General features: G+C 50.0%; 13 protein-coding genes across 13 annotated transcripts; 5 read left to right on the forward strand and 8 right to left on the reverse strand.

Annotated features, from left to right (window-relative positions):
- Positions 1–261: 261 nt before the first annotated feature.
- On the reverse strand, positions 262–1,369 carry N7533_001899 (transporter YIP1; the record flags this gene model as incomplete). Its single annotated transcript, XM_057098549.1, has 2 exons — positions 262–855; positions 1,019–1,369. The coding sequence occupies 2 exons, from the start codon at positions 1,367–1,369 to the stop codon at positions 262–264; spliced, it is 945 nt and encodes a 314-aa protein (XP_056963685.1).
- A 384-nt stretch (positions 1,370–1,753) lies between these two features.
- On the reverse strand, positions 1,754–3,566 carry sam50 (SAM complex subunit SAM50; the record flags this gene model as incomplete). Its single annotated transcript, XM_057098550.1, has 4 exons — positions 1,754–2,958; positions 3,032–3,218; positions 3,342–3,458; positions 3,537–3,566. 4 exons carry the CDS (start codon positions 3,564–3,566, stop codon positions 1,754–1,756), a joined length of 1,539 nt encoding a protein of 512 aa, XP_056963686.1.
- Positions 3,567–3,822: 256 nt separating this feature from the next.
- On the forward strand, positions 3,823–4,806 carry N7533_001901 (Ubiquitin-conjugating enzyme; the record flags this gene model as incomplete). Its single annotated transcript, XM_057098551.1, has 3 exons — positions 3,823–3,849; positions 3,915–3,994; positions 4,242–4,806. The coding sequence occupies 3 exons, from the start codon at positions 3,823–3,825 to the stop codon at positions 4,804–4,806; spliced, it is 672 nt and encodes a 223-aa protein (XP_056963687.1).
- A 454-nt stretch (positions 4,807–5,260) lies between these two features.
- Positions 5,261–7,484, forward strand: N7533_001902 (uncharacterized protein; the record flags this gene model as incomplete). The annotated part of the gene is made up of 5 exons (XM_057098552.1): positions 5,261–5,309; positions 5,559–6,460; positions 6,530–6,654; positions 6,719–7,347; positions 7,387–7,484. 5 exons carry the CDS (start codon positions 5,261–5,263, stop codon positions 7,482–7,484), a joined length of 1,803 nt encoding a protein of 600 aa, XP_056963688.1.
- Positions 7,485–7,742: 258 nt separating this feature from the next.
- N7533_001903 (uncharacterized protein) lies at positions 7,743–9,078 on the reverse strand (the record flags this gene model as incomplete). Its single annotated transcript, XM_057098553.1, has 2 exons — positions 7,743–8,699; positions 8,758–9,078. 2 exons carry the CDS (start codon positions 9,076–9,078, stop codon positions 7,743–7,745), a joined length of 1,278 nt encoding a protein of 425 aa, XP_056963689.1.
- An 828-nt stretch (positions 9,079–9,906) lies between these two features.
- Positions 9,907–12,065, forward strand: N7533_001904 (ABC1 kinase family protein; the record flags this gene model as incomplete). The annotated part of the gene is made up of 3 exons (XM_057098554.1): positions 9,907–10,422; positions 10,479–11,818; positions 11,888–12,065. The coding sequence occupies 3 exons, from the start codon at positions 9,907–9,909 to the stop codon at positions 12,063–12,065; spliced, it is 2,034 nt and encodes a 677-aa protein (XP_056963690.1).
- A 434-nt stretch (positions 12,066–12,499) lies between these two features.
- N7533_001905 (WD40 repeat domain-containing protein) lies at positions 12,500–14,245 on the reverse strand (the record flags this gene model as incomplete). The annotated part of the gene is made up of 1 exon (XM_057098555.1): positions 12,500–14,245. The coding sequence occupies one exon, from the start codon at positions 14,243–14,245 to the stop codon at positions 12,500–12,502; it is 1,746 nt and encodes a 581-aa protein (XP_056963691.1).
- Positions 14,246–14,479: 234 nt separating this feature from the next.
- Positions 14,480–15,880, reverse strand: N7533_001906 (uncharacterized protein; the record flags this gene model as incomplete). The annotated part of the gene is made up of 1 exon (XM_057098556.1): positions 14,480–15,880. One exon carries the CDS (start codon positions 15,878–15,880, stop codon positions 14,480–14,482), a length of 1,401 nt encoding a protein of 466 aa, XP_056963692.1.
- A 251-nt stretch (positions 15,881–16,131) lies between these two features.
- Positions 16,132–16,554, reverse strand: N7533_001907 (uncharacterized protein; the record flags this gene model as incomplete). The annotated part of the gene is made up of 1 exon (XM_057098557.1): positions 16,132–16,554. The coding sequence occupies one exon, from the start codon at positions 16,552–16,554 to the stop codon at positions 16,132–16,134; it is 423 nt and encodes a 140-aa protein (XP_056963693.1).
- Positions 16,555–17,055: 501 nt separating this feature from the next.
- Positions 17,056–18,483, forward strand: N7533_001908 (uncharacterized protein; the record flags this gene model as incomplete). Its single annotated transcript, XM_057098558.1, has 1 exon — positions 17,056–18,483. The coding sequence occupies one exon, from the start codon at positions 17,056–17,058 to the stop codon at positions 18,481–18,483; it is 1,428 nt and encodes a 475-aa protein (XP_056963694.1).
- A 471-nt stretch (positions 18,484–18,954) lies between these two features.
- Positions 18,955–20,093, reverse strand: N7533_001909 (holocytochrome c synthase CYC3; the record flags this gene model as incomplete). The annotated part of the gene is made up of 3 exons (XM_057098559.1): positions 18,955–19,216; positions 19,284–19,957; positions 20,016–20,093. The coding sequence occupies 3 exons, from the start codon at positions 20,091–20,093 to the stop codon at positions 18,955–18,957; spliced, it is 1,014 nt and encodes a 337-aa protein (XP_056963695.1).
- Positions 20,094–20,369: 276 nt separating this feature from the next.
- Positions 20,370–22,793, reverse strand: N7533_001910 (uncharacterized protein; the record flags this gene model as incomplete). The annotated part of the gene is made up of 6 exons (XM_057098560.1): positions 20,370–20,471; positions 20,533–21,722; positions 21,781–21,915; positions 21,974–22,093; positions 22,161–22,295; positions 22,346–22,793. The coding sequence occupies 6 exons, from the start codon at positions 22,791–22,793 to the stop codon at positions 20,370–20,372; spliced, it is 2,130 nt and encodes a 709-aa protein (XP_056963696.1).
- A 615-nt stretch (positions 22,794–23,408) lies between these two features.
- Positions 23,409–23,837, forward strand: N7533_001911 (dolichol-phosphate mannosyltransferase subunit 3; the record flags this gene model as incomplete). Its single annotated transcript, XM_057098561.1, has 3 exons — positions 23,409–23,456; positions 23,527–23,595; positions 23,676–23,837. 3 exons carry the CDS (start codon positions 23,409–23,411, stop codon positions 23,835–23,837), a joined length of 279 nt encoding a protein of 92 aa, XP_056963697.1.
- Positions 23,838–24,007: the final 170 nt, after the last annotated feature.

Genomic DNA, 24,007 nt, shown 5'->3' on the forward strand with positions numbered 1-24,007 from the left:
ACATTTTTACTTTCCAGAAGCGTTGTATTGTAGCCCCATCCTCACGCTCATGCATACGCACATAAGATATGAGCTTAGATCGACTCAGCTCGCCTTCTCAACCTAAAGGCAAGGCAAAGCAAGATGATAACTCCAGACAAGACGCCTGGTCCCAGCCAACCCCAGCCAACCCATTCCATTCCATTCCGGATTTTAGGAAAAAACCAATGAGAAAAAAAGGGGAGTCTCTTTCCCCTAAGCTATGCTTAACCACACATCAAATCAAGCAGCCCCCGTCTTCGCAGCAAGAGAACCCGTCCCCCTAGACGAGAAGATCCCCATAATTCCAAAGACAACATAAAATAGCGCAAGGGGGTAAGCAACCAACCCCCTCATCCCACTCATGCGCGCCACGGAGCAGAACATGCCGGAACTGCTGTACGTGCACCAGCCCACCGCCGCGGTGGTGAGGAGGTACCCGAACAACGTATCCATTGGAATCATGATACCAACCATGGCGGTCAGCACGAGCGGGAGAAAGCAGTAACCCAGCACGCTGGCCGAGCGGGGGAACGTTAATGTAGCCGAGAAATGGCCGGCCGAGGCCGAGGAAATTGAGGGCTTGTGGTGGGGGTTGTAGTTGGCGGGATCGGAGGCGTCTACCAAACTTGCGCCGGACGGAGACATCAAGCTGAGGATGAGGTGGAGGGCTAGAGCGCCGAAGACGGCGACGCCGTAGATGTAGCCGTAAAACACTTTGCCGGAGAGGAGGAGGAAAGTTCCGTAGAGCAGTATATAAAGTAGGGCGCCGTAGAGGTCGCTGTCGTCCATGAGGTGGTTGTCGATTGAGGCGAAGGGGTTCAGGACTGTGAGGGTCTGGAGAAGAGGCGGGATAAGTTAGTATATGATGTCCATTCCATGTGATTGTAGATAATTTTGACAGTATTGTAACTGTGTCAAATAAACCCCCATGATCACGAAGTATACACAGGGACTAGTTCGGACACAAAAACAACCCACCAATAGTGCAATAACTCACCTTCGTCCGAATGTGTGCAAAGTTAACCCCTAATTCCTCCAATAAAGGTGGTTCCCCATCATAACCCTCCGTTCCAAATGCCGCTAACCACCCCGTCCTTAAACCACCCTGCTCACCCATCCGTCCACTGACCCCCGTAGCCGGCGATCCAAAGCCCCCATATCCACCACCGACGGGATAAGCCTGGGCGGAGGGGTTCGGTGCGCCTCCGAATCCTGCGCTATTGCCGTAGGATGCTTGTGCGGGAGTTGTATGGCCGGAGACAGAGCCGTAGGAGGAGGGGAAGAACTGGAGGTTTTGGGCGGAGCCTTGGGGTGCGTAGCCCTGCTGTTGGGGGTAATATTGGGCCATTGCCGAGTGGGCGGCGAGGAATAGATTATCTGAGGCGCAGGTTGTGATTGTCTGTGTATGTTGTAGGAGGAAAAGAGGAATTAGGTTGAGGACATAGGAGTGCGGTGTTGGAGTAGAGCTGAAGCTCAAGGTGGACACTTGGTGATTGATGAATGATGAGTCAGCCGACCCACTCTGTATACAAACTCCGTATAACTAACAACCCTGTATGGATGTATGCATTGAACTATGCAATAGAGGAGCCTAAATAGTTGTGCTATAACAGACTGGTCTTTTAAGGTAATATCTTGAGCATCTTGAAGCTAAATAAAACATATAGAGGGATAGGACAAATAAGAAGAGAGGTATAATTGATCTCGCTAAGCTCTAATCAGATACATGTTTCTACAGGAAGTTGATACCGATTCCCAACTGGAGTCCCTTGCGACCCTCCTCGCCCTTGCGCTGGACAAGCGGGAGAGAGAAGTTGAGCTCGAAGCGTGCGACGGGGTGGGCGTAAACAATACCCACACCAGCAGCGATGCTGGGCAGACCGTTTTGCAAATCGGTGACAGTGGAGATCACCGCATCTTGCACCTCACTGCTAGTGGTAGGAGCAGCCTTCTGCGACGTACGCAATGGCAGCAGGCGACCACCGTTCAGGAACAGTTGCATACGGAGGGGCCTATCCACGCCAACGCGGGGGAGCGGGAACAGCAGGTTCGCACTACCAGCAGCGTAGGCATCGCCGCCAAGAGCATCGGCTCCCTCGCGGGGACCCAGACCGCAAAGACGGAATCCGCGAACATCGGTAGGTCCACCGAGCAGGAAGCGGTCATTGATGCGGGAAAGCTGGGGACGAGAGTTCGAGTCCAATCCCAGCGGGACCATAAGACCAGCGCGGAATCCGGTGGTGAGGCTCACGCCGCTCTCACCCTCGATACCGGGGATGGGGATGGGGATCGCACCCTGGGTCTCAATCTCCGACTTCCAGAAAGACACATCACCCTTCAGCGGGCCCCAGCCAGCGACCTCATTGAAGATCTTGGCATAGTATCCGCGGGAGGGCATCATAGCGTTATCACGCTGGTCATTGACCCAGCTGTGGAAAACGCTGCTCTTCACGCTGTCACCCGCATCAGCGCGGACAGTGGAAGAAGCACCCTCGCCGAGGCCGGTAACCTGTCTCCAGTAGCCGTTATAGCCCAGCTCGTGACGATGTCCAGACTTGGACTGCCATCGAAGCTTGCTCCAACCTCCCTTGAGCACTTCCTCATGGCTAGCCCACGACTTCTGCGTAGCGCTAGCAATTCCACCGACCTCAAGGCGGAAGTCCGGGTCGCAGAAAAGTGGTGTCTCGAATGCGGCCTGGTAGGCGGATCGTGTGCGGGTTCCGAGGGAGGCGTTCAGGTTGAGAGTCTCAGCACCGCCGAACAGATTGCGCCAGAGGAGGTTTCCATAAGCGGAGCCCTCGGCATTTCCAAGATCGGTACCGGTCTTCAGGATCACGCGAGACTTCTCGCGGACGGCCAACAGAACATCGAGATTGCGCAGGTCGCCATTGTTGTTAGCCTCGTCCAAGTGGACGGAGATGGGCTGGTGGAACAGGTCTGGATTCAGATTAGGTTAGAAAGGCAAAGTCTACATCCAAATCATAGGAGCTTTAGCTCCAGGACCACCAACCAAATCGCCCAAGCTTGTCTGCCGTAGCTGATACCTCCCGCAAGGCTTCGGAAAGAGTATAGGGCCGATTCTTATTTTCGCTCAAAAGAGGGTTTAGGACGTTTTCGAGGAAGTTCCGACGAGTATTAGGAGCACCGAGGACCTGGACTGAGGAGATGGTGCATGGTAGAGTCGAGTTTTGGTCAAGCTAGAAAGATTGTAGTTTCAACGGTTAGCCGGGGTTCGGGAAAAGCTCCGCAAGCTCTAGATATGGGGATATTCCCATTGGAGGTGCTATTCGGACGGAAAGAGGGTATAGAATGGATCATACCAATTCACCCAGACGAGCCTGGGCCTTGTGCAGAATTGCCTGTGTCCGCTCGTTCACGGCCTGCTGCTGTTCCTCGAGAACCTGCGGGTCTTTGCGCTGTTGCAAGCGCTCGAAGATCTGCGACAAATTAGCACCAATGTTCAGACACGAAATGGGGGGAAGTTAATGCATGTGCTACATAGAAAGGCCACATACATCTTCATCTTCGGCAGACAGGGAGGACATGGTGACGACTGCAATGGACCAAGATTATCGGCGACATCGGGAGATCCTTTGGTCGCGTGAATCCATATGAGGTAGCACGTGACCCTCGGGCGATAGCGGTTTGCGCCTGCGGAATTGAAGTCAATCAATCACTTTGTCCACCTTGTTCACTTCTTACCCCACGGTTTCTTTTCTTTCTCTCGCGCCTCGCTCTACTCTACTAGAACGCATATCACTACATCCCCTTCTTGCGCACTTTATCAAAATCGCCGAGATTATGGCGACAAAAGCGGCTTTCAAACGGGTGAGTGGCCAGACCCCAATCGATGATGATAAGCCATGCTCTCTAACAGTCTTGGATGTATACAGCTCACTCGCGAGTACCAAAGCATTCAAAAGAACCCCCCGCCCTTTATCGTGGCACACCCATCGGAAAGCAACATTCTTGAGTATGTAAAATCTTTCTATTGCCTGTCCTTTTTCTCTTCTGGTCTTGGAATTCACCTTGCTCGTAGTCAGCGCTGACAATCGTCCAGATGGCATTACATCCTGACCGGTCCCCCGGGGACTCCTTACGAGAATGGACAATACTGGGGAACTTTGATCTTCCCCCCCAGAATACCCTTTTGCTCCTCCTGCGATTCGCATGCATACACCTAGCGGCCGATTCCAACCCTCCACTCGCCTTTGTCTCAGCATCTCCGATTTCCACCCCAAGTCCTTCAACCCCGCATGGGAAGTTTCGACAATTCTCATCGGCCTGCTCTCATTTATGACCAGTGAGGAAATGACTACGGGGAGTGTCAGCGCATCAGAAGGCGAACGCCGAGTCCTCGCCGCCCGATCGCGATGGTGGAACTCGACCGGTGGAGGCTCACACGCCAACGCTACACCAGGTGTTGCCCGAACAACCAAGGGGATTAACAATGTCAAGGCAGGCGATGGGGGCTTAAAGTTCCGAACTGAATGGCCAGAGCTGGACCAGGAGAATTGGACATGGATGAAGGAGCACCGCATCGACGCTGCCACTGGCCAAATTCTGCCCGATCCCAATGCCCCAATCAAGTGTTCCCCGGAGACCAGTGCACTCCGTCGGCGACCAAATGGAAGTGGCCCGGGATTCGGGGCAGTCATGGAAGGTGGCCATGTGGCGCGGGAGGCCGGTCAAAGTTGGATGCGACGGAACCGCGTTTGGGTTGGTCTGGCGGTACTTTTTGGCTATGCGTTACTTTCACGACTTGTCAGTGACATGCAGGGATAAGGACTCTACAGGGATGATGTGATCCTGGATCTTGTGTTTCTGTTTCTGTTTCTCTTTTCCATCTTTGGCCATTATGTTTTTTTCTGTGTTTAGCGATTTGCGGCATCTCCGGGCGCATCACAGAGGGACTCCCTCTTTTCCAATGGGAACATTCTATCTTCTATTGTTTTTCTATGCTAAATATATATCACCATTACCATTTCCATTTCCATTGCCCTTACATAGTAACCCTCGTGGCCAAGTCCCCTGGCTATTCCCTGGTTGATCCCCGGTTTTCATGTATAGCGCCGCGTGAGGCGTTACACTGCGGTCATCACCGGATCAGCGACTTCTCCGCTCAAATCCCCGCATTGACAACCGTTACTACTCCTTTTTCTCTTCTAAATCAGCCTCCCACCCCACACACAAAAACGCTTTTTACGAGTCTTCACTTGTTCTGGCCTTCGGGCCCACAATGGATCACCTGCAGTCTTTTTCCTTAGATGCTCGAGCTTCCCTTTCAGGTTCGTGTTGCTTGTAATTGCGCCTATGCGGGCGTTGTTTGCTTTTGCGTTCGCCTCCTTCAATGTATATGTATTAGTATACTTGCATCCAAGTCTGTAATTGCTGCCCAGACCAGGTCACTCTGACTTGCGTGGTGTGGTACTCACCCGGAGGCGTTTTCCCCCCATCAATTCTCATTTGTTGCACGATTTGCATATCGCCCACCCCCGCTGAATTCCTGAGGCTTCAAAACTAAACCTCGACTTTAGATCCAACATCCCAGCCAAACGCAACGCCGCTGGACAGGCCCTCGTTTACCTTCATCGATCACCATGACGACTTGACCTCCAAGCGAATCAAAGATGTCAACGCTCGCAAAGCCATCCGATCCCATGTGATGCGCGATGTTCGCCGGCGGGAAAGACTCGCCGGGTTAAAGCGAACCACTCGACGGGAAAGCCAAGGTCGAGGCCTGCCAGTGAACACGAAATCTCAGTACGATCAATCTCAAGAAGAACGGGAATTGGTCCTCAGGAGGACACCCGAATCCTCCGGCCAATCACCCCTCTACGAACCAGAGCTCCATGGAGAACTTGTTAGCAGATATCGCCGCAGGAGTCCCACTAAGTGGACCACGGGTTATCCATTTGATCCCCAGTTGAACCCAGAACCGGGCTTGCTGCCTACTTCCTGGTTTATCGATCCTTTTTGCACATTGCCCGGGACCGATGAACTCCCTACTATGGTTGCACATTTGTTATACTATTGTAAGGGGTGGTTTTGTTTATATACAGCGTTTTGCTCATGGATTGGAACTAAACTGACGAAAAACAATCAATTAGGGAAGTCCGTATTTGTCCCAGTGACCTTTCCAAACGAGGCCAAGGGCCAATTTACCAAAGAAGTCGAATTACTGGTCCGCTCCTCCTTTTCAGACCCGGGTGGTTTCTTCGGTCTGATGAGTATGTGTGCGGCGCACAGAGCGGCATTGTCGTCCGGCCATCTCAATTCCATGCTGATCGAATCCGATGACAAGCAAACCGGCAATGATCGAGATTACTGTATCATGAAGGCAAAATGCATTCGAGAAATGAATGTGAAAGTTCGAGATCCTGCGCAAGCATTAACTAATGAGGCATTTGATACGATCGTGAATCTTTTGACTGGTTCTGTAAGTAGCTCTGAGCTTCTCTCGGCTTCACTTTAGGGCCTCATTGTTCTAATCTATGTCTTGTCGCAGTTAATTGCTGGATTATTCGACGAAGCTCGAATTCATTTGACAGGCCTGAGACGCATGGTAGAGCTACGTGGCGGAATTTCAGGTGAAAGCATTCAATCTGCTTCCATTTTAATCGCCATCACCACGTATGTAGAACATTCCCACGCACTAGGAATAATTTGCTAATCCTTCTCCATTCTCATTCTCCAGCTCTGATGTTAAAGCCGCCTCCGGTCTGCTAGTCAAACCCGTGTTCCCACTAACATGGGACACACAACCCGTCCCTAAAGCAATCCAACAACGTATTCGACCACCCCCTTCCTCATCATTACACCAGCTTGGCTCGGGATTTTTCGCCAACACCATTCTCAGCCCCCCTCTAATCCGAATACTGAACGTCGTCCGGGATGTCATTTTCTACGGCGTTGCCATCACGCAACCCTCCAACCTCGAATCCTCCGAACGCCACTTTTTCCGCATCCTCAACTGCGAAGCAGAACATCAACTCTTAAGTTATATATACGAGAACAGCGAGAAAGGCCCGGGCCCCAAGAACCCGGAAAAGCACATCCACCCGATCGAAGCCGTCACGCGCGTAGCAGTAATATGCTTCTTGAATAATTTCCTGATCGTTTCACCCCCTTCGTCTGGCCTGGGCCGGGCTCTCACAAAACACCTCGTCAAGGTCGTTAGCAATTTCAAGATATCTCGCCTTCTCGATCTGCCGAAAGAAAACCTCAATCTATTTGCTTGGGTGATTTTCATCGGAGCTCGAGGATCCATTGGCCAGCGTGAGCAGGGATGGTTCGTGGAGCGGTTAGCCCGGATCGCTATGATTTGTGAATGGAAGAGCTAGGAGCAGGTATCAAGGATTCTAGCTGATTATTTCTTCGTTCCGGGTGCTCAGGACGAGGATTGGCGGTGTGTTTGGGAGGAAACTTTGTCTGGCTATGTGATACCCGTGGAAGAAGGATGATATGATATGATATGATACTCGATGACTTGCCATAAAATAATACACTCGATTGACCAGTTGTACGTCGAGAAAGATCTCAACAACAAGCAAATTAGCTTGAATTATCGTGGAATTGGAAAACCCAGGACCAAAATATCAAAACAATGGCAATAGTATATCAAATTACTAATTATGTGCATTCTCTCTATCCGACTCTCACCATTCTATAATTTACAACTTTGTAACCTCCCGATTCACCGAGCTAACCACTGTCAGCTCTCAGCTTGAATCAACCTCCATGCGAGGCGTCTTCCCGGTATGTTGACGACAGACTCTCTCTTGTGCATAAGCCCGATACCTCTCCAAAAGATCAGTCGAATCCAACCCCTGCACACCCTGCCGTGACGAATAATGCGAAACAATGCCCTTCCCATCAATAGTAACATTCGGCCTCGAGCCATCCTCTTTAGTCCAGGATTGATAAAGTTCCTCACTAGACTTATGACCAAAAACCTCCCGAAGACCCTGGACATCCCTGCCCCAGAAACAGCCAAAATTGATCGTAACAGGCTCGGTAGGATCGACCCACAAGGGAAACTTATACCGCTCCAAATCATCCAGTTCAAGATGGTGCAGGAAAGAATAGTGCTGCTGCGCACCGACCGTCCAGTCCGACATGCTGGGCCCGGTCTCCGTGTACACCGATCCAGCAATCGGATCACGGTCCGTGGCCGATTCACGCGGAAGAAGCCATCTATGGCCCTCAAAGGGCGGCTTGAAGTCCTTCCGCACCTTGAAGTCTTGCGGTCCTGTCCACGAAGGCAGACTCGATGCCCGCCAGTCGTGTTCCAATTGAGACTTTGATCGAGATGGTTGCGAGGTATGCTCCAGCTCGGGCAGATAAGGGAGAGAAACGCCGCGGTGACTGTGCAGTGAAGCGAGAGCGCCTTCATTGACAACATTCGCGGAAACCATGAGCGTATCGGGACTGTCTAGCTTGGTCTTGACTATCGTTGGAATCGTATGGTCTTCCATATAAACGACATCCCCGTCGATGCGGATGTACATGACGTTATCCTTGGCAAATTTCCAATCCATATCCTTGCCAGCCGGCGAAATGGCATATTCGGAAGTTTCCTCGACGAGAGAATTGAGCCAGTGTAAGCTGGCAGCGTCGTTCGTTTGAGGAATGAAAATGACTTGGTCGAGGAAGCCGTGGTTATGAATTAAGTTTTTCTGCGAATTGGTTAGGACTACTTTCCTGAAGTGAGGAGTAGATGGGATTAAAACGTACCTGCAGATAACATTCCAGAATGGACGTGTGCTCATAGTTATTAAACGGGACCAGAGCGACGATCTTCAAACCTGACGGCTTAGAGAAATGACCCCCGCGCGAAAAGGCATAGAACGGCGAGATATCCTTGTTGAACAGCAGTGCCGCCGGATCGATTGGTAAAAGCGATGGATCAAAGTATCCAATGACGGTCATTATAAGAGCTAAATAGCCCACGACACTCCACGTGAACACGATCATCCAATCGCGCCAGGTGTGAGATCGATTCTGATCCTGGTCCTGGTTGGACTCGACATCGTCCAGGTTCAATGGGCGACCCATAGTGTACAGAACAAGTGGGTCGCAGCTAGAGGGGGCTCCGAGAAATTGAGGATGGAAAATCCATCGTAGTCGACTGGGGGATTCATGGTCTCATTTAATGTAGGGTAGAGTTGTCTTGTTGCGTCGTTGGACAAGGCCTTTGTCCCTGAAAACGGGGCTGCGGGGTGCATTTGAGAGTTATTGCACCTTTCGTTGTCGACTTCGGTTTTTCGGGGTGTGAGTTTGCTTGACGATCGGAGTCGATCAGCCCGGAATTGGCGAGGAGAGAAAGAAAACGGATAACGGGTGGCGCTGAGGAATGTGCTCTGGAATGTGGAGGCTGGATTCGGATTTGGGCGGGAAACTCGAGTTGGACAATTGAAAGCTGATCATACGAGGTTGATAGAATCTGTATCTACAATGATAATTCACATTATAAACTGCTAGTTAAGTGTCAGTTTACTCTCCGCATAGTTGTTGTAGAGTATCTAATTGCAGTGGAGCTTATGTAGATACAGGACCTCGGGATGTCCCAAACGGGCCTTCTAGATCACTCGCATTCTAGTCTCGAAGCCACTTCCTTTACAAATTTCTACAATATTTCGCGCTCAATTATGACAATCTATGATCCCAAGCAATCGATTGAAAATTTATTTTACCTGATTATACTTGTTCAACAACCTCGGCCTGCCAAGTTCCGAGATTGTTTACGACGATGACGTCGTAACACGTGCCGCTTATCGGGGTTATCAACCGCTTCCCCGAACCTTCCTAAAGGTTCCCTTCCCATCGTCAATTCAGTTCCACTTTACATACTTACAGGGCGTCCTCCATGAAGATACACTACAGATGATGAGGACGGTCCTCCTCCGGCGATTTTGTTTCAACCGCGCGTTGCCGCGTATTCCGCGACACCATTTCACAACATCATGGCGCCTCCCTGTTCAACGCATCCCGAAACGGGGCCGGGCCCCGATTATCGGCGGGCTGGTGATGGCCGCCCTCGCGCCCAGTGCCTTTCTCAAACTAGCGGAGGACTCGGATGGAGGTGATACAACCGGAGAGATGCAGATGCTGGAGGCATCGCGCGATGAGATCCGGAAATCAGTTGCCGCAGATGCGCGGGGTCTCTCAAGAGTCTGTCAAACAGTATGGGTCTTCTGGTACCGGTATATTTATGACCCTATTGCGACTGGATTTCGGTTCCTTCACCTTGCTGCTATATTCGTGCCGGTTGTTGTCACTGTACCGGTCATATGGCTAGGCCGGAAGGTCGAGGGTCCAAACAACACGCGTTCTGGAACCCTGTGGTGGTACCGGTTTCTGGTGAAGGCCATGGAGCGCGCTGGTCCTGCTTTTATCAAGGTAATTTACTCATCCTGGCATGATTGATGGCACATCTACTCACAATTCGTCTTAAGTTGGGCCAATGGGCCGCGTCGCGAACCGATATCTTCCCTCCAGAAATGTGCGCCATAATGTCTTCACTTCATTCAAACGCACCAGCCCATTCATTACATTCGACAAAGAAAACGATCCGCAAAGCTTTCAATGGTTTGCCATTCGAAGACATTTTCGAAGAATTCCAAGAAGAGCCTCTTGGCGTTGGAGCTATAGCACAGGTGTACAAAGCAAGGCTCAAACCAAGCCTGGCCTCCAGCACCCACGAGCTTGGGCTAGGACCAAGCACGCTCGGGGAGAAAGTTCAAAAGAACATCAATGTTCTAGTCAAGAGCTCACCCCAGCGCGTCCCTTCCTCCTACGTGGCTATCAAAGTCCTGCACCCCCGAGTCGAGCAGATGATCCACCGAGACCTTCGAATCATGGGATTCTTCGCATCCTTAATCAATGCAATCCCCACAATGAACTGGCTATCTTTCCCCGACGAAGTCCAGCAATTTGGCGAAATGATGAAACTCCAACTAGACCTTCGAATCGAGGCTTCCAATCTGGTCCTGTTCCGCGAGAAATTCAAGTCTCGCACAACAGCTTGGTTCCCATATCCATACCTGGATTACACGACTCGCGAAGTTCTAGTCGAAGAATTTGCCCAGGGAATCCCCCTCGCAACCTTCCTCGAAACAGGAGGCGGTGTCTATCAACATGAGATCGCAAATGAAGGCCTGGATGCCTTTTTGCACATGCTCCTAATCGATAACTTCGTTCATGCTGATCTTCACCCCGGAAATATCATGGTCCGCTTCTACCAACCCAGTGAACTGGATCTGTCCCTTCGCAAGCAATCCCGAGCAATGGACGCCCCCACACGCGCTGAGGTTGACGTAACAGACGCTGTACTAGCCCGGTTACGCCCGCATATCGGAAACAGCGAGACGTGGGAATCTGCTCTAGCGCAACTCAACGACGAAGGCTATCGTCCACAGCTCATCTTCATCGATACCGGTTTAGTGACTCAGCTGAATGACAAGAATCGACGCAATTTCCTGGATCTTTTCCGAGCGATTGCTGAATTCGATGGCTACCGCGCAGGCCATTTAATGGTGGAAAGATGCCGTGGACCAGAGCAAGTCATTGATCCAGAGGTCTTTGCCTTGAAAATGCAGCATCTGGTCCTGAGCATCAAGTCTCGAACCTTCGCGTTGGGAAATATCAGGATCGGCGACGTTCTGAGCGAGGTTTTGACCATGGTTCGCGGCCACCACGTCCGGTTTGAAGGAGACTTTGTCAATGTGGTTATTTCTTGTCTTCTCCTTGAAGGCATTGGGCGAAGCCTTAATCCCGATCTAGATCTTTTCAAGAGGTTAGTATTCTGTTCCGCCTAATCCGATGGCATAGATATTATGAAACACACGCTGATCACAGTGCACAGTGCCCTGCCCATCCTTCGACAGCTGGGTTCCGGCTCTACCTTCATACAGACTGTTCGCTCTGGTGATACCTCGATGCTTCGGGTCTGGGTCGGGCTCGAAGCTCGCGGGTTGCTGCAGGCCAGCATAGAGAGTGTGGAACATTGTGTTAAGTATGATCAACTTTCGCCAAACATCTAGACATAGAGCCCTCCACCTTTTGTATTATACACATTTCTCCCTTCAGATACGATAATCAAATGACACGAAGCAATTAATTCATACTACTTATATTCCAACCCCTGGCAATTTCTGCCGTTCACTGGCACCGGCCTCTACATCCGACAGAAGCTGTCCCAACATCGACCATATATCCCCCATCTTAGAACTACAACTTAGACTCTCCGCAACAGACAGCCTCGTAAATGGATTGTCTTCCCCTACTTCAATCTAGTGACAATCTCGGACTTATAACGATGATCCACCGACTTGTAATCACTATTTGATCGAATAGAAAGTCCAAAAGCCAGAAAATTCCATTTCTTCATTTTTGTCAGCTTTACGTTGCCACTCGCTAAAGTCATCTCGGTCAAGGGAATGTCAGAAAAACAGTGCAGGTAGAGGTAGAAAAGGAGTTATGTATCAAAGACCAAAATAATCACTCTTCCGTCCCGATATCCTAGAGCAAGCGTACATCCCACTGAGGTCTGACACGTGAACCAACTATGTTCAGGAGGGAGAAACAACAAAGGTTCACCACGAAAGAAAACCCAAGATTTTGATACCCAGACTTCTGTGTTGAAGTAAGATCTATTCACGGACAGCACAGAACCGGAATTGTCGTTCAGCGTCTGCCGCCTGTCTGCGGCTGTGTCCCAGAGCTCGAGGGTGTTGTCATAGAAATTCAACGCCAGTGTATGCCCATCTGGAGAGAAAGCCATGGATTGAATCCCCCAGTTTGAATGCAAGCCGTTCATCTGTTGTTGTCGCTCGCCTGTGACTATGTTCCAGAGCTGAACATTCTGATCTAGGCCTAATGCCAATGTACATCGGTCTGGTGAAAATACCATGGCCTCAACCAAACCATCACAATCTAGCGTTCGTCTGTGCTTGCCTGTGTTGGTGTCCCAGAGAATAATCCCGTCGCTCGACGATGCCAGTGTGCTTCCGTCTGGAGAGAAGACCAAACGACCCTCTGAAGGTCCAGGGAAAGAACCGATTAGCGTGTGCCGCCGCTCGCCCGTGGCTATGTCCCAGAGAATAAGCGCGTTGGCACCTGAAGATGCCAGCATGTATCCATCTGGAGAGAAAGCTAATGAATTCATTGGGCCGGCATGGCCGCTTATCGTATGATAGTTGCCTGTCTCTACATCCCAGACTAGGATATCGCCATCAATTGAGCCTGACGCTAGCATGCTTCCGTCTCGAGAGAAAGCCATCGAAAATATCCAAGAAGAGTGGCCGCTCTGAATTTGCTGCTGTTGCTGATTGTACGTACCTAAATCCCAGAGCTTAATGGTATTATCTTGTGAGCCTGACGCCAACATGCGCCCATGCGTGGAGAATGCCAGGGAATCAACCGAGCGTGTATGACCGATGAGCGTCTTCTGCAGCTCCCCTGTAGCAATATCCCAATTATTAATTGTCCTGTCATACTGTCCTGACGCTAGTATGCCTGAGACTGCATCAAATGCCAACGAGAGGACAGCGTCATTGCCTCTGAGCGTCCGCTGCCGCTTTCCTGTGGCTACTTCCCAGAGTATGATGGTCGCGTCATATGAACCCGATGCTACCACGAGTCCGTCCAGCGAGAAGGCCACAGAGCTAACCGTAGACAAATGGTCGCTTAATATATACTGCTGCTGACCTGTGACTATATTCCACAGAATGATTGTGTTGTCATGTGAGCCTGACGCCAGCATTTGCCCGCTCGCAGAGAAGGCCACGGAGAAGACCCAGCTGGCATGATGACCCAGTGTTCGCTGTTCGCATGTGGCCATACTCCAGAGTATGATGAGATGATCTCTCGAACCCGACGCCAGCGTTGATCCGTCTGGAGAAAATGCGACAGTTGCAACCTCGCCAGAATGGCCTGTAAGCGTCTTCCACGGCTCCCCTATGGCCACTTCCCAGAGAATTATGGTTTTATCATATGAACCTGACGCCAAAATTGATCCATTTGGAGAAAATGCAACAGTTTTAACCGCCCGGGAGTGGCCAGTTAGTGCCCACAGCGGCTGGCCTAGGGTTGTGTCCCAAAGGAAAATTTCATTTCTAGCTGATGATGCCAGTGTACTCCCGTCTGGGGAGAAAGCCACTGAGTCCACTCCATGGTTATGTCCTTCAAGTGTGTGCAGGTTTGGGCTCCAGAAGTACTGCATTGGGAGCTTCTTAATTTGTGTGGGTATTTTCCTCTGAAAGGTGGTTTTTATAATGGTCGTTGTCGGTGCAAAGACAAGTCCAGCATAATATATCTGCAATGGGGTGACTCTTGCTATGTAGGTATTTTGAAGAGCAAACCTTGATCCTTCGTAAAGAAAACCTGATAGCTCAGAATCCATCTTCTTCAAGTTCTAATTGATTTTTATTATTCTTTGATTAGTGATATCCAACTTTCAAGTGTATAGATCGAGACTTACCCAAGTTCTTGATTTCATTATCTCAATCATCCCGGTTGCTTTCGATATATCTCCTATCAGAGCAAGCACTTCCAACCAGTGAAGGAAATGTACTTTCAAAAAACGAAGAACTTCGGATTCGGATACACGGCCCTTACAGCGCTCAAGATGATGTACCCAGTAGCGACAGGCGTATTGCAGATCGGGAGGTATATAACGCTGAATCAAATCATTGCTAATCTCATCTCTTTTCGTGGCTTTGCTTGGTAGTTCGCAGATGTTTTCCTTCAGGGTATCCTGCATGATCTGACAACATCGTTCTGCAAGACGCTGATTTGTACATTCTTCGTCGATCCAGAATTTTCTTTCTTTGTCGTGATCCAAAAGGAAATCTCGGAATGACAGATGGAGGAGCCTGACTGGCGAATCGAAATTGGTTGGTACACTGAGCACCGAGTGGAGCTGGTCCAATCGAAGTTTGATATCATCTGGCTCTTTTCCCACTAGATGGCGGAGGGAGTTGATCGAGAGCGGGGTGGCCAGTATGATTATCACCCCCACTATCTCCTTGAATTCTTCGAGTAATGTCTGTGACTCTGTTTCATTCTGACCAGTGAGAAGTTGATTCAGCACAGGAATATATGTACTTTTCATCTTTGACACATAGGTTGAGTTGTCCGCCAATATCGCATCAAGTCGCTTTTGGGGGTTCCATTTTGGATCACCAATAAAGCGACATACAGTAGCAGCTGCAATGAACAAAGGGATGGCCCTATTAACCAATCTCTTGGTAGCTGGAGCTCCGGGCCAGTCTGATGACAATGAGCGCCTCTCCCTTAGGTGTAGGAACTGATCCTCAAAATATAAGGATATGTCATGCTCTATCACCGGCTCTGCGATCTCATGGAGGACCAAATTCTGATGGGCATCAGTGATTCTTTTGAAGCCCAGCCTGATTGGTAACTCAGGTCGACTTGTTAATAGAAACCGTATTTGTACAGAAGTTGACTTTTGAACCCGTGGTAAGATCCGGAGAATAATCCCTATATCATCTTCTGACTCACATTCGTCTAGAGCATCAATCACGATCACTCTGCGTATAGTTTCTTTGCCCGGGCGCTGCTCGATTCCAGCCAGTGGGTCTAGCAGAAGCTTATCAAATTGTTCTTTCAACGCCTTTTCCGAAATATTAGGGTCATCGTCAATTGCCTTTTGAACTCCAGGCAGCATTTGAGGTATACCGATGACCAGTTGCTCAGTCAACGTTGGGAAAAGCTTTTTTGCTGTTCCTCTATCCTCTTCATTTCTCCGGAAGAAGAAGCTGGCCCCGAGAAGCTTCTGCTCTTGAAGACGGCGTGCGACTGTTTGGGAGACTGTTGATTTCCCTGTCCCTGCCATACCGTTCAACCAAAATATACATTTTCCATGTGGTGATTTTATCCACTCCTCGATTTCTTGGAGCAGGCCAATGCGGGTCCCTGGGAGACATTCACTATGTTGATTGTCGTAGGAGTCGAATGCTGCTTGTTTTGCAGACTGTAGTCTGCTAAGGTCTATCTTTTTGTGAATCGCAGTGGCAAGTTTCCTGGATTATTGTCAGAGTTGGCCCTTAATATGCATAATCATATCGGGTTATGGTCCGGGGGGGCCTACGTTTGATCAACCTGCAAGGCCAAAGCAAATGTTGTTTTGTACCCCTCAAGCTCCATGATAACAGAATCTACCTCCGACCGTACCATCGGCCATTTCAAGGCTCGAAGGCCCCATTTCCTCATCCGTTTTTGCGTCGTTTCTGGATCGATTTTCTCTTTCAAATTTGTGAGTGCTGAGAAGCAATTGTCAATGTCGTCGACCAGGTCTTGCGTAGCAGTAAGTTTATTGCCATCAGATCCACCGATCAGCTCCTTGAGAGATTGAAGAACATGGGCAAGGGCGGTGATCTTCTCTTTCAAACGCTGGATATCCTGCGTCGCGTCCTTGACCTCACTGAGGTATTTCCCACATATTTTCACGATACCTCCGGCTAATTGGACAACTGCAATAACACTTGCTGCACCCGAAAGAGGATCCATGATCAACAACTTGAAGCCTCCAGGGCTTCCACGGTATAAACTTCAATGAATGATATCAAAAGTAAAACTGAATATGTATCTAGCAGATAATTCATGATAGATAAAAATGGAGCTTCAAGATGTGCCCCTCAAAGAGGGGTAAGCGCTAAAGTGAGGCTGATGTACCTGATGGGAAAACTTGACCCTGATCGGCGCTTGCCCGATGTCAAGGTAAATTACCGAGAATGCTCCGCCAACGTTTATAAAACTATTGGTTTTTCTTTTTCCTACTTATCATACAAAATTTTCTGGTATACCGGAGGAAATTGTACCATCAATATCTCTACATGATGGCAAAAAAGCCGATATCAAACGTCTGGGAGGTAATATTGTAGTAATACACTTACTAGACTAAACCGAATTAGGTTTGGGTGGTTTCTGCATACACCTCCCATAACTAACTCCCGCCAACTTATTTCGCTTTCTTCTATAGGAAACTTCTCCTTCAACATCACCGCAACCATGAATACCACTCCACAACAAATCCTCGACATTAAGGACGCTCTAGTGTCTAACGAGAACCCAGCCCGTGACAATGGCACTCTCGACTACGAACGCTGCGCCAGACTACACAACTACCTAGTCGCGTATGGCTGGATGGCTCGTAACAAAAGAGACACACCCGACCTTGATGCGCTAGCCAGTGCAAGGTGGTTTTTCAGGGAATCAGAAGAGGACATAGCAGCCATTCGAAACCAGCTCATTACCCCTCTAAACTCATTCCTGGATTTAATCTACGATCCTGAACCTGAATTCTTTTACTGGGTTGACGGTCTTGCGATGACACCCTGCGACGAGTATATCAACGACGACAACGAGATGGACAATGATAAAGAACGATTTGTTATAATTTACGGCACCCACATGAGTATGGGATCACATTGTATGGGTGTTATTTACGACCAACAGCGCAATCAGGCCTCGTTCCCAATGACTATAGAGAATTTGGAAAGCGTGGAGCCTGTAGATGAGCATGAAGAAATGTGGTTTCCACTAGAGACCATCCTAACCAACTGGATATACATGATTCGAATTGGGAAAATTGTCGGGGGACTTCCGGAATATCTCCCCTCTGGTGATCGCCCAACAAATCGATCGCAATTCGGCCTATGGTCATGGCTGCCTTACTGCGAGTTCCAGGTTAACAACACAGTAGCTGCGATGGAGCGCTACTCGGCTGCAGTTGAATCTCGCATGTCTGCCGGCTCACTTCTGCCGATTTCCGCGCCTCTCTTTACCGGTGCTGAACTAGATGCAGCAGGCGTGCCGCAGAATTGCTTCATTCGCTCACTCTTAACACGGGTTAAGACTCCGCGTTTCAAGTTTATCGCGCCTGGGCTGGAGGTTCCGCATGATAAGGAATCGTTTGTGAGACGTCAGAGATTCACAAATATACCCCATGAAGAGGATAGTATTCCAGGGGTCTTGATATTTGCAGCTCCAGATAGGCTGGTGGATATTAACGATGAAATCCGTAACTTGTTCGCTGTTGCACATGACTACAATTTGGATATAGAAGGTAACTCTATTCCAACTGGACTCTACAGTGAACCTGCTTGTCGGAGCGATTATGATGTGGAGGAGGCTGGTTTCCATATCGTGCTTCCATTTGAACTACGGCCCGAACCCTGGCTGGATGGGGCTCAAATGAGTGATGGGAAACAAGTCGCGGCGCGCTCGTTTACGGAACTCTTTCAACATGGTTCATTCCATCCATTTGGGGGTGAAGGGCGAGCGCAGAGACTTGATAGTCTGTTTGACCGGTGGACGGTGATGATTGAAAGTGGTATATGGACAGTGGGCGAAGATGGCGTGGAGGGAGGAATCGATAAATTCAGAGAAGCAGATAGAGGTGACGGGACTGAATATTCGATTGCACCAAGCTGGTGAATAATTGCTCCAAGATTACTAGTGGTATCATGTGCTGCTATCCTAAAAGACAAAGTCAGCCCTTGAGGCGACTACTGGTGACCCGCTAAGCTAAAGAAGAGGCCTGTATTTGACACTTCGATGAGTGTAAGGTGGATAGAAAGATAGAATAGGGAGGGAAAGGTGGGAAAGGCGACGTCAGGTCCTTTATGTTCAAGCAGCCAGGACAGCTTACAGAACGTATATTGGGGAGCTAATAAGATAGTAAACATCCCATCGCTTCAAAATGGTAACATTATAATTTGTTGCACATTAAATTGTTGAAAATGCAATACTAAGACACGAGTGATAACACAGGGGGCAGAAAGAAAGATAGAGAGAAAAAGGCCCAAACCATGAAAAAACGCCTGTGCCATGTCTATAAATGTACAGTGTGGAGGAGAGAGGGGAGCATCGAATCGCCCAAGAAAAAGCTTTGGTCGAATTTCACGTTCACGCCTGGGGGTGTGCATGGCCAGGTTCGCGCACAACACCTCCGCTAGCCTTCCACCAAACGTCACCGCCCCATCTCATAAGCCGTTCAACAGCAGCAGTGGGGGTATCCAGCGCAGGACGGATGTCGAGGTAGAAGACCGGTTCACCGTTAGGCTCTGGGGGAGCGGAGTAGTAATCGATCACGTAACGAACTTCCTTCGAACCGGTAGGTGTACGACGCTGCACGAACCAGTCATGACGGTCGAAAGGAGGGCTTGTCCTGGAAAAGGGAAATCAATGTTAGCGCACCAGTTCATGGCCCAAGCCACCAAAACGAATATACTCACTCAAATCTGGACGGATAAACCTGGCCCAGGATCTGGTAAAACTGAGCCTTAGGACTCAATTCCTGCGGCCGACCCTGGAATCGAATCAAACGAGGCTCGGTAGCCTCGTCAACCTGACCCAAAGCATCCTCCTTCATAAGCTCAAAGGCAAGGTTCTCCTCGCCGCGCCGGCACCGGTCCCATCCAGCCCCAAGACCCTTAGCGAACGTACGCTCCCACCCAATAATTTCATCCCAAGCACCCTCATTCAGGAAATTGTGCACCGCAACCATAGACTCAACCGCATCCTGAGGCGTATCGGTATGGCCCTTGCGCAACATCGCGTTATACATCTGCTGCGCAGAGGGATACTCCCAGTTTCCCTCCGAGTCACCACGCGGGATAGACGAGACCTCACGATCAACGCCCAGGTCGACGGTCTGGTTAGGCGCGCGCTCCTGTGAAATCGAGGCGAACATGTAGTTCAGCGGGTTGAGTTTGGATAAAGTAGATGTTGATTTCTGCGGCGCGGCCGGAGGTTGCGGAGTTTCCGGCGTGGACGAGCTCGGCGCGGAATAAAATGGGGAATCGGCGGATTTCTTCATAGGACAGGCGCTGGGGATTTCGGTCTTCTCAGGCACAGCCGCAGGCACGGGGGGTTTTGACTGCTGCGACTCGTGCATCGGGCATCCGGGCTGTTGATAAGGGTCAGTATGGAGGGAATGGATATCTGTCAGTCTGGAAGAGACGTACGGGAATAGCGGCCCCAGGAGCAGTTGGGTGCGGTGCCACGGGCACCTTTGGCTGTGAGTCTGCCCAAAACCAACCCATTTTGAATAGAAAAATTGGTATTTGTCGAAGTAGAAGAGTAGATTTGTCGGCGCGCGATAAAAGATCGGGGAGAAAATTGACAATCGCGACGGATGACATAATCGCTGATTAGATAAGCGTGTTCTTATCGCCGATTGGACGCAGCCAGTCAGAGGGAAAGTATATCCAAGCACGACATCTATGAGGACAAGTACGGAGTAGAATTGAAGAATTGAAAATTTTTTGTGACAACCGTTTATTTTCTCATTATATTCATCTTTATGTACCTAGAAGTCATCATGCAGTGTCCTGGCTCTGTCCGTCCTCCAAAAGCCGTGCAGCGTGGTTCTTAACGAGATCTTCCATGGTCTCCCGGTAGCCGATCGGAAATGAACAAGACTATCCATCAATTAGTATATGCAACAAGTAATTATTCCGATGTTTGGATGGGGGAACTAACCTCATTCTTCAAAAGCGCTTGTAGCAGAACAAGTGCATTACCGTGGTCCTTCTGCACTTGAGTCTGGGTCGTCTCGGCACCCTCCTCTGAGCTCGGAGGCTCGCCAGCCATAGTCGTCTTCAACACCTCCATCACTTCCTCGTTACCAAGACAGTCTACTACTGCCACGCAACCAGAGTCAGTAGTCGCCATGAGAGCCAACGCAAACCATCCCTCACTTCGAACAACCGGCCACTGCGTTTGCGTAATCATAGACCCAACCGGACTAGCAATACCTTCGTGCAATTTGAAAAGCTTCTCCAGCAGCGAGGATGCCTCCGCGTCTCCGTCTCGCGCCTTAGGGCTGACAGTACGACAGATAGAGGCAACAGTGCGTCCAATCTCCGTCTTAATGGGGGACGAGTCCGTCTTTTCGAAAAGCGCCAGGAGCAGGGAAAGGTAAGTTCGCTGATGAGCCGGGGAATCAGGGTCTTCAGAGAGGGGCGCCAGTAAACGGGAGATATTCTCCATGGACGAAATAATGACCTGGCGGGCAATAGTCGAAGCCGAGAACTGGACCTGAGGAATAGAGTCATAGGCCCACAGGCGGGAAACCGCAGGAATAATCCCCGCCCGCGCGAGGGTAAGCCGGTTTTCGCCCGCGATGGCGAGATTCTTCAAGAAGCCGAGGACAGAATGAAGGACTGCGCCGCGGGTATGGTCGCTGTTTAACACGGCGATCAATTCCTCGTGGATCTTCAGTTCGTTCACCATTGTCTGACAAACTTCATCGGAACGGGCCAGATTTCCTAGCATGACGCATGCGCAGACTTGGAGCTGGTCCTCGCTGGAAACGACCCACGACTTAAGAGTCTTTGAGAGCTCCGAGTCGAGCGGGTAGTGCTCTGCGAACAATGGCGAGGCGGAGACCTCGGCCAGAGACGTGTTGATCTTCAGACGGAGCTGGGCGAGGTTTTTGACGTCCTCTTTCGAGGAAGTATCGATCTCAATGGTGAAAGACCGTTGTAGAATAGATAGGGTCTTTCCCACCATGCTGTTGACGATGCAGGCGTTCTGGAACCGTTCCTTGTCCAGGTATGCGGACAGAGAATTGACCAGCGAGGAGTATTGCTCGAAGACAATGTCCTCATTCAAAGCAAGTTCCAGGATGAGCCAAATGATGCCTTCGGGAGAGTTTTCAACTCCCGCAGCTGTTTCGTTTCGAAGGTCAGTTCGGGAACACAAATGTCAAGGTTCAACGTCTCATACCTTGTTCAGATGAAAGCTCGATTAAATCATATGCAAAGCCCAGCAGAGCATCGTTCTCAGGGATTTTGCCATCTTTCAGCAAGCTCAAAATAATATACGCAGCCCGATTGGCAGCCATCTGAGAGTGAGCAGGCTCTATTTCCATGCTATTAGTAACCTTCGCACATTAATTCGACAGAGACAAAATGCTTACCATAGTCCATACAGATGTTGTAGATTACCGGGATAGCCACATGTATAATATCCGGATTCAAGAAGTGTCGGATAATAGCCAGTGTATAATTATCCTTGACTACAATCTCTCTGTTCTCATCTAGAACGGTGTCAATTGCCATCAAGCCCGGGGACCACAGAAAATCCCTGCCAGCGATAAAACATACCTGTATCGGCACAAGAATTGCCAATCAAACGCAAAGAATGAAGCAATAAGCCGGTCTCAACTTGTTCCTTCGAGGCAACGACATTCAAGAAGAACTTCAAAATCCCAGACTGTCCAATCGGGACTCGCCATGATGCTGGATACTGTCAGTGGAAATGCATTAGTTCAGCTTTTAGAAAAACTCACGATCACGACTTCCATTTGCCAGAGCTTCTGCCGCTTGGCCCAGAAGACCTGAGTTGACGGACCACAGCTTGCAAAGGATGGTATGCACATTCTGCAACGGGCCGGCATTTCGCTCGCCACGGCGAGCATCCACATCCGCCTGTTCCAGTGACGATTGAAGCTCCTTCACATCAAAGCTTTCATTCTCGGCCGATTCATCATCAGAGGGCTCGAAATTGTCGAGCACATTTTTCAAAGCACGGAACATCTTCTCCTGTTCGTCTTTGGCGAGTGTCTCTGAGTTTCGCAGGGGGAGCGAGCTGGAGTTGCCAGTTACTTCTGGTAAATCTGAGAGAACCTGCTCGATTGAAGGTTTGAAGCCTAGAGCTGTTGCTGCTGCTGATTGCTGGCTATCATTTTTGCCAACTGGCAGTGCCACGGAGGCATTAGATATAGCTATCGAAGCCATGATTTTTATTGTGATTCTGGGGCCAGGCTGCCGACCGTGTGCCTGGATGTTGGTGGAGGCTCTTTTCCCGACTAGAGATAGTCTGTGAGGTGGGAAGGAATCAGCTAGAGAGGGTCCACGCGAATGGTCGACAAGGAAGCGAAGCTAATGCATATATGATGGGAAGCGGGCCTGGCGAGGAGAGCGGGAGTGTTGCCTGAGGGGGGATTCAGGCACCCATGTGGACCATAACGACCTTAGTTCAAGTTCAAGTCTACCCCCAGTAAAATAGATAAAATAATAATAGAAAATACAGAAAATACAGAAAATTCCTAGAATAATAAAGATGGTCAAATGATGCCCAACTTAGCTCTCACCAAAATCATACCTCGTAATAAATTGTGTAACTATGCAATCCCCCCCCCATGTTTACTGTTGACTCCGCCTGAAGTTCCGCCTTTGCCAATCCGCAAGTCAAGCTGGCCTCTGCTCCCCCGTCATCACCTCCACCCCCCGTCTCTCCTTTATTTCTCTTTCTTTGCAATTGGATCCAGATCCGGATCTGTGATCGGATCTCTTTTCTTCACTCTTTCACCTACCATTCTTCCCCATCCTATCTCGCCAACCTCCGCCACAATGACACGCGCTCAGCAAACCGTCTCCGTCCTCCTCCTCGTCTCCTCCGTACGTCAAGCACCGCCCGACCCCCGCAGAACAGAGTAAAAATCAAAAGACCCAATTCTAACATACGCAGCTCTACCTCGTCGCCTACCTCGGCCTCGTCCCCTTGAACGAGACCGTCCAGACCGAAATCATCCCCGTGGTACGTTACCGTGACCCTTGCGACTCCGCGCGCCGACACAAACCGAACACCAAACTAAACTAACACCGCCATCCCCACAGCTCCCCTTCTGGGCCCTCATCGTTTTCGGCTGCTACCTCCTCGGCCGTCTAGGCGTCGCGATCTTCACCTTCAACGACGTCCCCGAGGCACACGCCGAGCTGCAGAAGGAGATTGAACAAGCCAAGGTTGAGCTGCGCCAGGGCAAGATCGATGTCGACTAGATGCGCGAATTCCGCCTAGGACTTCGGGTCGATCGGTCGGGTCTGTTTATCTGCGATTAGAGCGTGAAGCGAAGGAGAAAGGACCTGCGCGCAGAAGCAGAAGCAGAAGCAGAAGCAGAGCTGCCTGCAATGCAATGCAATGCAAGGGCTCCTCTCTGATATAATACACG

Source organism: Penicillium manginii, assembly GCF_028828005.1.
Source record: "Penicillium manginii strain IBT 31320 chromosome Unknown utg000002l:1.0-5564898.0:1.0-5567710.0, whole genome shotgun sequence".
Lineage (NCBI taxonomy): Eukaryota > Fungi > Ascomycota > Eurotiomycetes > Eurotiales > Aspergillaceae > Penicillium > Penicillium manginii.